This window comes from Limulus polyphemus, unplaced genomic scaffold (genome assembly GCF_000517525.1).
Source record: "Limulus polyphemus unplaced genomic scaffold, Limulus_polyphemus-2.1.2 Scaffold1653, whole genome shotgun sequence".
NCBI classification, from domain to species: Eukaryota; Metazoa; Arthropoda; class Merostomata; order Xiphosura; family Limulidae; genus Limulus; species Limulus polyphemus.
In genome coordinates, this window is record NW_013667263.1 from 184,620 (window position 1) to 197,178 (window position 12,559).

Here is a 12,559-nt window from a genome sequence, read left to right on the forward strand (position 1 = left end):
GATATTAAACAAAACAATAAATAAATATAACAATTACAAATCTTGTTCGTTTGTCCGTTTTAGAGCAAAGCCATATCTTCCGCGGAGAACTGAATCCCGGATTTTAGTGTTGAAAGTCCGTAAACTTACCGCTGTCCCACCGGAATTTATCCGGAAATTTGGATCGTATAAATCGTAAAGTGACAGCTATGATTAGAATTTTATTTAAGTTCAAGTATCCAGTGTATTTAAAGTTATTGATTATCAAGACATGACTTGTTTAAAATGGCATATCTAAATTTTCAATTTTATTTTTCATTTCAACATACCAAATGCCGTCTTTCAAACAAATTCACAGTGACTTTTATGCAGCTAGCTGTGAGGTCTGTTTGTTTGTTTTGAATTTCGCGCAAAGCTACACGAGGGCTATCTGCGCTAGCCGTCCCTACTTCAGCAATGATAGACTAGAGAGAAGGCAGCTAGTCATCACCATCCATCGCCAACTCTTTTACCAACGAATAGTGGAACTGACGGTCACAGTATAACGCTCCCACGGCTGAAAGGGCGAACATGATTGGTGGGACGGGGATTCGAACCTGCGACCTTTAGATTGCGAGTTAAGCGCCCTAACCACCTGGACATGCTGGGCTCCCACTACTTGATGTGACAAAATTAACTCGAACGTTGGCGGAGGTGGATTCACTAGTTGCCTTCTCACTACTTTATCACTTTAAAGTTAGGGAAGGCTAGCGTAGATAACCTTTGTATAAACAAAATCCACGTTTATTATAGGATTATTTAATAATTTAATTGTGAATATAATTGAATTATCTGCAAGAGTCGTAATCTATACATTCATTGCATTATTTGTAATAGTCTTTGACTATACACTCATTGCGTTACCTGTAATAGTTGTAGGCTATACACTCATTGCGTTATCTGTAATAGTTGTAGGCTATACAATCATTGCGTTATCTGTAACAGTTGTAGGCTATACACTCATTGCGTTATCTGTAATAGTTGTAGGCTATGCACTCATTACATTATTTGTAATAGTCTTTGACTATACACTCATTGCGTTACCTGTAATAGTTGTAGGCTATACACTCATTGCGTTATCTGTAATAGTTGTAGGCTATACAATCATTGCGTTATCTGTAACAGTTGTAGGCTATACACTCATTGATTTATCTGTAACAGTTGTAGGCTATACACTCATTGCGTTATCTGTAATAGTTGTAGGCTATGCACTCATTGCATTACCTGTAATAGTTGTAGGCTACGCACTCATTGCGTTATCTGTAACAGTTGTAGGCTATGCACTCATTAAATTATCTGTAATAGTTGTAGGCTAGGCACTCATTAAATTATCTGCAAGAGTCGTAGGCTACGCACTCATTGCGTTATTTGTAATAGTTGTAGGCTAGGCACTCATTGAATTATCTGCAAGAGTCGTAGGCTACGCACTCACTGAATTATCTGTAACAATCGTAGGCTATGCACTCATTGCGTTATCTGTAATAGTTGTAGGCTAGGCACTCATTGAATTATCTGCAAGAGTCGTAGGCTACGCACTCATTGAATTATCTGTAATAGTCGAAGGCTAACGCAGATTGCATTTCACCATAAATGGATTATTCTAAAAATCTGACAACTGAGTCTCGATAAAATTGTCTCTTTCTTATAAAAGTAATCGCTTGTATGTCATTTATACAACAGTGAATGTTGACGAAAACAACTGAAAAGACAGATTATGTTTTTATTTTAGATTGTAAAAGATAAGGGAAATAGAAGAACAGCGGGCTGCTCGACTGTCTCAATTCAAAATAAGATATTTGAGGTAAATTAATATGTTTTAGACTCTCAACGCAGAAAGCAAAGAATATTAATAATTCAAGCAAACAGCAATGGCATCTATTATAATAAGTAATAAAAAAAAAACATTTTGTAAACGTAATATAATGTAGGGATGACAGTGCCAAAAAAGAATGCAAACAAGAATATACGAATGATACAGCTATACACAGATGATCCTTACATAACTTTCAATATTAAAATTTAATGTTACATTATAAAAATGCACAAGTACAAAAAGGTTACGAGAGTCTGTAATAATCCAGACATGTTTTGACTCAACTTGGTTTTCCTTGTACGTAAGTCTCTGGGCTCTTAGTTGGCGCCTACCCTGACATAATTATTATATTGTGGTGAACAAACTACATGCCAACAGTCAGGAATATTTAACTTCCAACTGCAGTAATATTAAAGTCAAGTATGCATTTTACAGTGCAACATTAAATTTTAATATTGAACGTCATGTAGGGATGATCTAGGTATAGCTGTATCATCCCTATATTATTGTTTGTATTATTTTGGGCACTGCCATCCATGCATCATTTTACATTTACAAAATGGTTTTTATTACTCGTTTTGTGACTAAAAGTTAGTATATGTAATAAAATTTAATATTATATGTATTGATTTTTTTTTTACTCTTTCACTTCATACATAATATAAGGATTGGCACCTTATCGACACCGATTATAAAGTGTACAAATCATTGAGTATTCTACATGTTACAATCACCTAATGTTTATCTACTATTGGCTGGTAATTCCTGTTTTACCCTGTACTTAAACTTTTGAAAGAACACTAAATGTCCGTTAAAAAGCTAACTTCAAGGGGGTAATGACACAATAATTAATATAAATTTTTTCTTTAATTACTACTACTTATTAAGACTAAGCGACGACATTGTGCACTGCCAAGAAACACATAGAGTGGATTTACGTTTAAACTGACGTTAGTGATAAAATAGTTGTAGAGTTATCTCGACTGAAACAACAAGAAGAAAGATGAACAACTTGATTGGTTGGTCACTTTCTGGTTTGGTATCTTAGCGATGGTTTCTTGTCTTGTATTTGGGCTTGTTAGGTTGAGAAACAAATGAAAGTAAGTGACAGTCATCTTTTAAAGTAAAACTCTCTGTCATTGTTGATTTTTATCGTGAATATTTGTATTATGTCTATTGAGTACCTCGATCATCTACCGTCTCTATGATACTCAGTTTTGTCAGCCCTGAAAATGTATATAAATACTTAAGTTTCCTGGTTTAGAAATATAACTGTAGAATGAATAAACGAACATACGGTGGGACCTAACATGAACATACGCTACAATACATATAAATGGAAATTATCTGCAAGTTTCGTTAAAAATATACAAAGTTTGTCTGGGCTAGCCATCCCTAATTTTGAACTGATAGGTTAGAGGAAGGCAGCTCGTTAATAGCACCCATCGCCAATCATTGGACTACTTTAATAGAAGTGTGGGATTTAAAAGTGGTTCCAAAGTGTTGAGTGCGATTTTGGGCAAGGATTCACAGGTTTGGCACGCTTACTAGTAGGCCACGCCCAGCCCAGAGGATTTTTTTATTATTATGGCGCAAAGCACAAGACCTATTTACACCAATCATATGGGATGTGTAATCTTCTTATATAGCTTATCATTCTCGACTTGAGATATAAGGTATATCGATGAGTTTTCTAGTTTTGAGAGGTATACTCATATTTGCACAACAACGGACTTGATTTGCCACATCTTATTAACAACTAAGTCCCAACATGAATCGTTGAGATATCGATGAGTTTTCAAGTTTTGAGAGGTATACTCATATTTGCACAACAACGGACTTGATTTGCCACATCTTATTACAACTAAGTCCCAACATGAATCGTTGAGATATCGATGAGTTTCTAGTTTTGAGAGGTATACTCATATTTGCACAACAACGGACTTGATTTGCCACATGTTATTAAAACTAAGTCCAAACATGAATCGTTGAGAGAGAAAGTTTGACAAATAAATTTTCAGATTTTTAACGTGAGTATTCATATTTGTATTAAGTAATTTATTTGGACTATCACCACGTATTTTTAATTTTTTTTAATGCACAAGCTTTCGGCTCGATTACCTAAACCTTCTACAGGTGCGAGAAGGCTTAGTAATTAAACCTAAAGCTTGTGCATTAAAAAAAACGAAAAAAAAACGTGGTGATAGTCCAAATAAATTACTTAATACAAAGAAAGTTTTGATGTTGTAAATGTACACATCCTTCTACGGATTCTTTAATACACGAATTCAGTAAACTGTGAATCCGTTTGAGCTGGATTGTCGGCTATGTTTGTGTATATCCACGAGCCTTATAAACCACGTGAGCACGTAAAACTTAATTATTGGACGACAAATTATTAATATTCATTACTTCACCAAAATTAAATACAGCTAGTCTAAACAAACAGAGACCAAAAGTGTTTTCCATAGTATATCAACATTACTACATCAGTGTTTATAGGTTATAGGAACTACGTACACAGATCATGCGCGTAGGCAGCCGGGGTTGCAGCCGGTTCGATCGCATCCTATATATATGTATAAAACAGACTTAAAAGGTGTAAAATCAGCCCCTGATAACACCACGATGCACCAATGTCAGTGGAAATTACAAATATTTGCCAACGGCCAAGCTCCCGAACTCCTAGTGTGATTTTACCACTCATTTCCAAAAGTGGCACGCACCCCCTTCCTCTCCCCTTTTATAGATTTCTGCCTACATCCCAGCAGGTATGCTGCTTTCCATCATGTCTGGTTGAAATTTCATTACGTTCTGAAGCTCACAAAACCGATATTTCCCAATCATTGCGCACTTATGACCACAGCTGGCTTCCAGCATTGTGGCGAGATGGAAATTGGTTAACGCACAGCAGTAGCAGATGACACTCTTGAGTTTCTATCGAGTTATTATGACAAAACTACTACACAAATAGTAAAGCAATAATGACCTTGAATTATGAACAAGAGTTCGAGATTAATTAAAAAGGAAAAAAACCCGGTCTGCTTATAATATTTATAGAATACAGTTTTACTCTTTAACCCCTTGCTTACTATAGGAGCTTATTTGGAGCGCCCTCTATTTATATTCCCAGGGACTACATGGGCAAACTTCACGCTGAATCCAGTGATGTATCATTTGTAGAGCCCTTCTTCATTGAGAAACACAATAAGTCAATGAAATAAAAATTTGTGATATTTCGTCATACTTCCCAATTTTCATTGGTCTGTGCGAAAGAGTTAAAACAGTGTTTGACTCTTCCCTGCATAAATATAACCAAAATCAATATTGATCGGAATTTCCAGCTATACATATTAAAATTATGTAAAAAAAAAAACTATTTATATATTTTACTTGTTTATTTCATGCAACAATTTTCTTCTGGAAAATGTTAAATATTTTTTTTTCTTATCGTTCTAATAAAGGGAGAGAAAAAAACTCAATTTCATTTGTAAATTTACACAGTGTTTAGGGGCTTGTAATGCTAGATTTAGAGGTTCGATCTCCGTGGCAAACAGAAACAATTTTAAAAGATGTAGTTTTTAGTTATTTCGGAAAAAGTCAGACTGAAATAAAAATATACGAGATTTATGCCCATTAAAAAGTATTTTACCATATGGTTTAAAAGCACGTTCCGTAAAATAACTGAAAAAAAATATTCTGATCGATTTCTTTTCCTGGGATGTGAGATTTTTGTTTTATTATTTTAATTTTATAAGCTTTGTTTTACGCAGGTGTACATAAACAGTCTATTTGGTAGTGTGAAAAACATACGGTAAAGGAGTTAACATATTCTCTAAAACACAAAACAATGTCAGTGTACATAAACAGTCTATTTGGTAGTGTGAAAAACATACGGTAAAGGAGTTAACATATTCTCTAAAACACAAAACAATGTCAGAAGGATATAGGTTATAATTCCCTGAATATAACTGAAAAATGGTTTAAAAAATTATCCCCCCGACGTAAGACGTCAGATTAGTTGCCATTACTTCGTAGAAGCTATAGTTTTAGTGTTGCTGCTAGCAACATGACTCCACGTGTTACTATGGTTACGGCAATCTACAGTCATAATCTTGACGTCTGAACCGCGATGTATTAACGGTAGTACGCTACCAAGGGTTTGTATATAAAACCATAACTGTGAAGACGATATCAGAAAGAGAGGCAATTCGTATCATAAACTTTCAAACGAAACTAACGCACAATCGAAATATTTAAATTTATATTTTTCGTAATGCAATAAAGGCTTTCATGTCCCTCTATAGTAAATGTCTTTCAATTTGAATTCGTCCTTTCTATAGCACGCAATTTCCACAAATATACATCTGAGGCAGATAAAACAGGCGAAAAATAAAGAAGCAACTCGATCTGCGATTTAAATCCAGAAATAGACCGCACAGGCTCGATAATCTGTTACCACACTCTTAAGGTTCACAATCTTTAATCAATATGTGTAAGCTGCTGTTTGTATCTATCTTGTGAAGGACAAAGCTCTATTGTACAGCGTCCACCAGGGATCGAGCCCTGTTGGAAGCCGGAAGTTGTTTTATCAGGTAGTCGTTTAAAACAAGAACAGTCTCAACATTTTTCCAAATCCAATTCCCCTGTAATAATAGGCCTACGATCTGCATTGTTAATCCACTTGTCAGTTACAGGGCTAGTAAAATTAGTTCAAAATGTGCAACAAAATAGTGCATAAAATGATCTTTGAAATCTTTCAGGTAGTCATTGAACATTATAACGGCGTAACATAGATTGATAACACACAATTAAAGATTCAATTGAATTCGAAGTTGCCGCAGCAAATAAATGTCAAATTTATTTAATTAAGTTGTTTGTTTCAAGCAAGCAAACAGTTGCAACAAAATACATATAGGTAATCATTCGAACGTGATACGAAAGGCAAATTAAAAAAATATACATGAAAATATACATGAAAACAAATTATTTACAATATTCAGAGATGTAATACCACAAGGAGTTCCTGCGTGCTTTATTTATCCTGAGCATTATGGTAGAAAACATATCGTCAATTTGTTTGTTTATTGAATTTTCGCGCGTAGCTACTCGAGGGCCATCTGCGCTATCCGTCCTTAATTTTGAGGTGGTAGACTAGAGAGAAAGAAAGTTAATACTACCCACTGCCAACTCTTGTGTCACTCTTTTAATACGAATAATGGGATTGATCGATACATAACGCCCCCATGGCTGAAGGAGCGAGCATCTTCGCTGTGGAGGCATTATAATGTGATGGTCAATCCGCTTTTTGTTGTTAAAGAGTATTTCAAGAGTTGGTGGTGGGTAGTGCTGACTACCTTCCTTACCTCTAGGATATTATCTCTAAATTATGGACGGCTAGTACAGTATTTGTCAATTGAAAAAAGAAACAATGGTTTTCAGGATTAGAAATTCAATGAATATTTGAAAGGCTTTAACATTAATCTCTCTCTCTCTCTCTTTTGTTTGCTAAGAATGAAGTTTCGGTTTGTTCGTGCACGGGTAATTGTTTGTTTGTTTGCTATTAAGAACAAAGCTACACATTGGGCTATCCGTGCTCTGCTCCCCACGGGTATCGAAACCTGGTTTCTAGCGTTGTAAGTCCGCAGACATACCGCTGTGCCACTGGGGGGGCTGCACGGGTTATAATTACAAAGTTTCATTTCACACGTATGATGTAATTGCAATAAAGAAAAAAATATTGATGCTTGCGTGGTGCAAACTTCGGTACTTCAATTATGTTTCTATTAAACATCTCCAGTTGGCAGTGATTAAATTCTTTTTATGTCCGACGTTTCCATTTTGCACCTTCGTTTGAAACTCAGTTCTAAGCTATAAAAGTGAAACTATAGAAATTAAATTCATTCATTCACTGGCAACTGTAGGGTTTCAATTCAAAAATAAATCTTTAGTTTAAAAACAAATATAGTAATCAACGTATACAAGGACTTATTTTCTAGTAATCAACGTATATATTACTGATTTTCTAGTAATCAACGTATAAAAGGACGGATTTTCTAGTAATCAACGTATAAAAGACACGGATTTTCTAGTAATCAACATATACAAGGACTGATTTCTAGTAATCAACGTATAAAAGGACGGATTTCTAGTAATCAACGTATACAAGGACTGATTTTCTAGTAATCAACGTATAAAAGGACGGATTTTCTTGTAATCAACGTATAAAAGGACGGATTTTCTAGTAATCAACGTATAAAAGGACGGATTTTCTAGTAATCAACGTATACAAGGACGAATTTTCTTGTAATCAACGTATAAAGGAACGGATTTTCTAGTAATCAACGTATAAAAGGACGGATTTTCTAGTAATCAACGTATACAAGGACGGATTTTCTAGTAATCAACATATAAAAGGACGGATTTTCTAGTAATCAATGTATACATGGACTGATTCTATTCAGAGTTTCGCGTTACTCTCTCAGCAACTAAACAGCTTGTTCTCAGTTAACTTCACATTCCAACTTTTTCACAGCTACACATTATTTATTCTTTATCGTTCCATGCAGACTTGCGTATACGAATTTAAAACTAATACAGAAGTTGAGTACGTTATTTTACAAAAATTTTGGCCCGTCGCTACAGTCCATGTCCCCATGCGGGGGGGGGGGACTCTTTCAGACAACTGTGAATGTTGACTACAGACCTGCAGCGTAGTTTCCACTGAAAAAGGCTCCATCATAAGACCGACATGTCCAAAGCACTCCCTTCTCCCCGCTTGATTTCCATAAGCTATCTAACGTACAAGAATGACAGTTCCCAATGCCCATTTAAAAAGTCAGATCGCATGTGTCCGGCGACTTTACCTGAATGTCTTCATATGGAATGTTACGAATACTCGTTTGATTCTTCAGCTGCTTTGATATGCAACAGTTGAAAAGATATGTCACGGAAACAACTTTATACACGTGACTTATCTTGAGGAACCTATATCCTGTTGACATCGTTTCCAGACATTGATTCTCCTTCACTATGTTTCATACTGTTCCTTGGAACATGTGGACAGCTTTTGTCACTGACTTTTGTGTTTATAAGTTCTTGACTAAATTTGCTTACCATGACTGAGGTATTTGTTGCAGGTCTCTGTCTGGATGGTTCTGATTTCCCAAATTGATCTACATTTCTTTGTTTGCCAATGCAACTAAGTACAAGGGATATGTGCATCTTGGAAATTCTAATTCCCCGATCTGAACATATATTTATGATCTGAGTGTGTAAATATTTTGTGTCGAAAAGGGCTGTTACGTACCCTTCCAACATGCGATCAATCTTCAGAAGCATCATACTAACAGCTTAACGCCAAACAATGTGAAAATGTAGTTCTGATACCTTCCGTTCCACTGCGAATTATATCGGCTGTGGTTGTCACGTGACTTGCTGATTTGAATATTAAAATCGTTTTAATATAAAATACTCAATCATATGTATAGTCAGACAGCCAAAACTAATCCGGGGGCCACACGTACGCCCTCACACACCTTCAATAGTCACAAGACCCATTTATCAGTAATACAGTCCTGTCAGAACTATAATCATGCGTGTACAGATAATTAAATTCTTTCATTTCTGGAAATAACAGTTTCACACTAGAAAATCAAGGCCTTTAGCATGTTAATGAATTTGCTTGTTTGTTATTAAGCACAAAGCTACACAAAGGGCTATCTGTGCTCTGCTCACCGTAGGTATCGAAACCCGGTTTTTAGCGGTATAAGTCCGCAGATATACCACTGGGGGCTTACTAACGAGATGAAATAAAATGACGTATTCAAAACTTCATTGAATCAGATATTTGTTTGTTTTCGGATATTCGCGCGGTTTGTGAAGATACTCAAGGGCTATCTATCCCTATTTTTTAACTGATAAATTAGAGCGAGGGCAGATTGTCAACAGCACCCATCGCTAGCTCTTGGGCTACTCGTAGCTGACAGTATAGTATGATTTGATCGTCATCATTATTACACATCCACGACACTAAAGTGCAGAGAGTCATTTTTTCTTTCTTTTTGCGGTAGTGGGATGCGAACGCGGAACCCGTGGTAGATATTATTTGAATTTCTATATCTATATTTGATCATCAAAAATAGATATATGAATTGGTGTTCAAAGAACTTACTGAGTTGTAATGTATAAACGAATTGGAGCAAACTGTCAAACTAGAAATTTTATGAAATACAGATTTTAAAAATATTTTGCCATGAAAACGTAACAGTTTTGGAATCAAGTACTCGTTAGGGAAGGCTAAGTGAATTATTTAATTATACGGTGTCTATTTCAGTACAAAACCAATTGCTGTCTAATTTTAAAAAAAGTACCACGTAGAAAAACCACGAGTCACAGTAATTTTTAGCGCTTTTTTACCTATAGGCGCACTTTGTTGATATATTAATAGTTGAATAAAACTAGCCTTCACGCGGTTTCTACCACAAACATGAAAATACACTCACAATAAATTCTTTTAGTTAGCAAATAATAAACTTGTTTTTTTTTTTGGTTTAGAAGAAAGCCACACTGGGATATCTACTAAGTCCACTACGGGAATCTAACCCTGAATTTTAGCGTTGACAGACCGTCAACTTGCCGCTATCCCACCGGGGGACAGCATTAATAGAATACGATAACGGTGACCGATCAACTAATCCTGTTGTTTCAGCACACGTCGTTAAACCGATGGCGGATGGATATAAGAATGCTTTCAGTTCAGAAAGTTAGTCAATGTAAAACAAAAACAAAAACCAAAAAAAAAACGAATAAAAAAACGCAGTGTTTCACATCACCAGCAATCGACATGGTTCACAATGAAAGAGGAAAACAAACCCTGAACAAAGCACCAATCATTGCAGTGTACAGAAAGAGAAACAGCATTTTATGGTTTACATCCTCCATGGTTGATTGCTAACGATGTTTCTTTGTAAATATTGAAACATTAAACTTCTACGTAAAGGAAGAGACAAAACAAAAGGGAAGAGAGTAAATCCATATATTTCCGAAACTTATTCTGGTTCTCTTAATTATATCGAGCTATATATATATATAGTAACCATTAATAATAATTAGAAAATTAAAATTATCCGCAAGGGAATGTTACTAATTTAGCATTTTAACCCTTAAACCAGGTGCCATTTACTAACTTAATACTTTATGCATCAAACTGTACCATGCCTAAAACGGTAGTGGGTCATCTTGGCCTAGTGGCCAGTGCTTTGGACTCATGGTAGAAAGGTTGTGAGTTCAAGGCTTGTTCGTTACATTTTGTTGTGTCCACGAGGAAGATTAGTTTGCTTATGTTCAGGATAATTATTTTGAAAATATTTCGACTTAGAAATCCGAGGTATTTTAAAATTTAGTATGAAATTATTTGAAACATCTTGGCGATGTTGCACTTTGCGACGCTAGGTGCTAGCTCGTGGTTCGATGAACAGACTAATACTGTAAAACAACATATTGCAGAACTAGCCGCTAAAATGTGCATATTTTATTGGTTGAATGTGAAATGTGAACGAACAATTATTTTACTTGATCGCTATTTTTGAAACAATCTTTATCACCTATTGAAGGTCGTTTCAACTGTAGGAATTTAACGTCAAATTCAAACCCATCCCATACCTAGACAGTACTTAGAAACTGGGGCTGCTGAGCTCTGGTTTCATTGGCACTGGTGGATGAGAATGATGACAATCCTCCTCCTCCTCCCCAGCCCGTTTTACAGCCGGATAAACTAAAATAGCTGAGGTAAAGTGTCTTCTTCAAGGGCCCCCCAGTGGCACAGCGGTATATCTGCATACTTACAAAGCTAGAATCGGGGTTTCGATACCCGTGGTGGGCAGAGCACATATAGCCCATTGTGTAGCTTTGTGCTTAACTTCAAATCCTAACAAAAGCTCTATAACAATAGTGAAATTTTATTTTCACATTGCCAAAATAATCAAATTTGCATAATCCGCGAAAACATCTAACGACTTACGCAATGTCACGTAATAGATTCATTCCAATACACCCCCCAGTGGCACAACGGTATGTCTGCGGAGCTACAACGATGGAATCCGGGTTTTGATACCCGTGGTGGGCAGAGTGCAGATAGCCCATTGTGTGGTTTTGTGCTTAATTACAAACAAACAATAATTCGAATACAAAATACGAATAAGGTAAAATCAAGAAAAAACAAAACAAACGAAGACGTGACTTTGGTGATACACAGAGGTTTATATGCATAATTACTCCCGGGCATGGTAGAATCTAAGCTGCTTATACAAGCTCAAAATTACCGAAACTAAGACCTCTCTAGGGAGGTTACACTACGGAAGAGTTATCATTGGAAACGTTTTTTTTCTGTTTATACAAGCTCAAAAATGACCGAAACTAAGACCTCTCTAGGGAGGTTACACTACGGAAGAGTTATCATTGGAAACGTTTTTTTCTGTTTATACAAGCTCAAAATTACCGAAACTAAGACCTCTCTAGGGAGGTTACACTACGGAAGAGTTATCATTGGAAACGTTTTTTTTCTGTCTATACAAGCTATCTCCAAAATATATCTCTAAGTATTTCGAAGCTCATAAAAACAAAAAACATAAACCCATTAATGGAAACAGAACGGATAAAAATGTTTTATGGTAAATTATTATATTTCTTTAATGTGGGTAAGTATAAGATAATGGTGTTTACAGTGTA

General features: G+C 35.7%; 1 protein-coding gene across 1 annotated transcript in view; it reads right to left on the reverse strand.

Annotated features, from left to right (window-relative positions):
* The window catches only part of LOC106464437 (homer protein homolog 2-like), a 34,670-nt gene extending 29,959 nt beyond the window's left edge, over positions 1-4,711 (reverse strand). The window contains exon 1 of the mRNA XM_013924578.2: positions 4,643-4,711. Coding sequence (XP_013780032.1) covers positions 4,643-4,711 — 69 coding nt within the window. The remainder of the gene's footprint in view (positions 1-4,642) is intronic.
* Between the last annotated feature and the right edge of the window lie 7,848 nt (positions 4,712-12,559).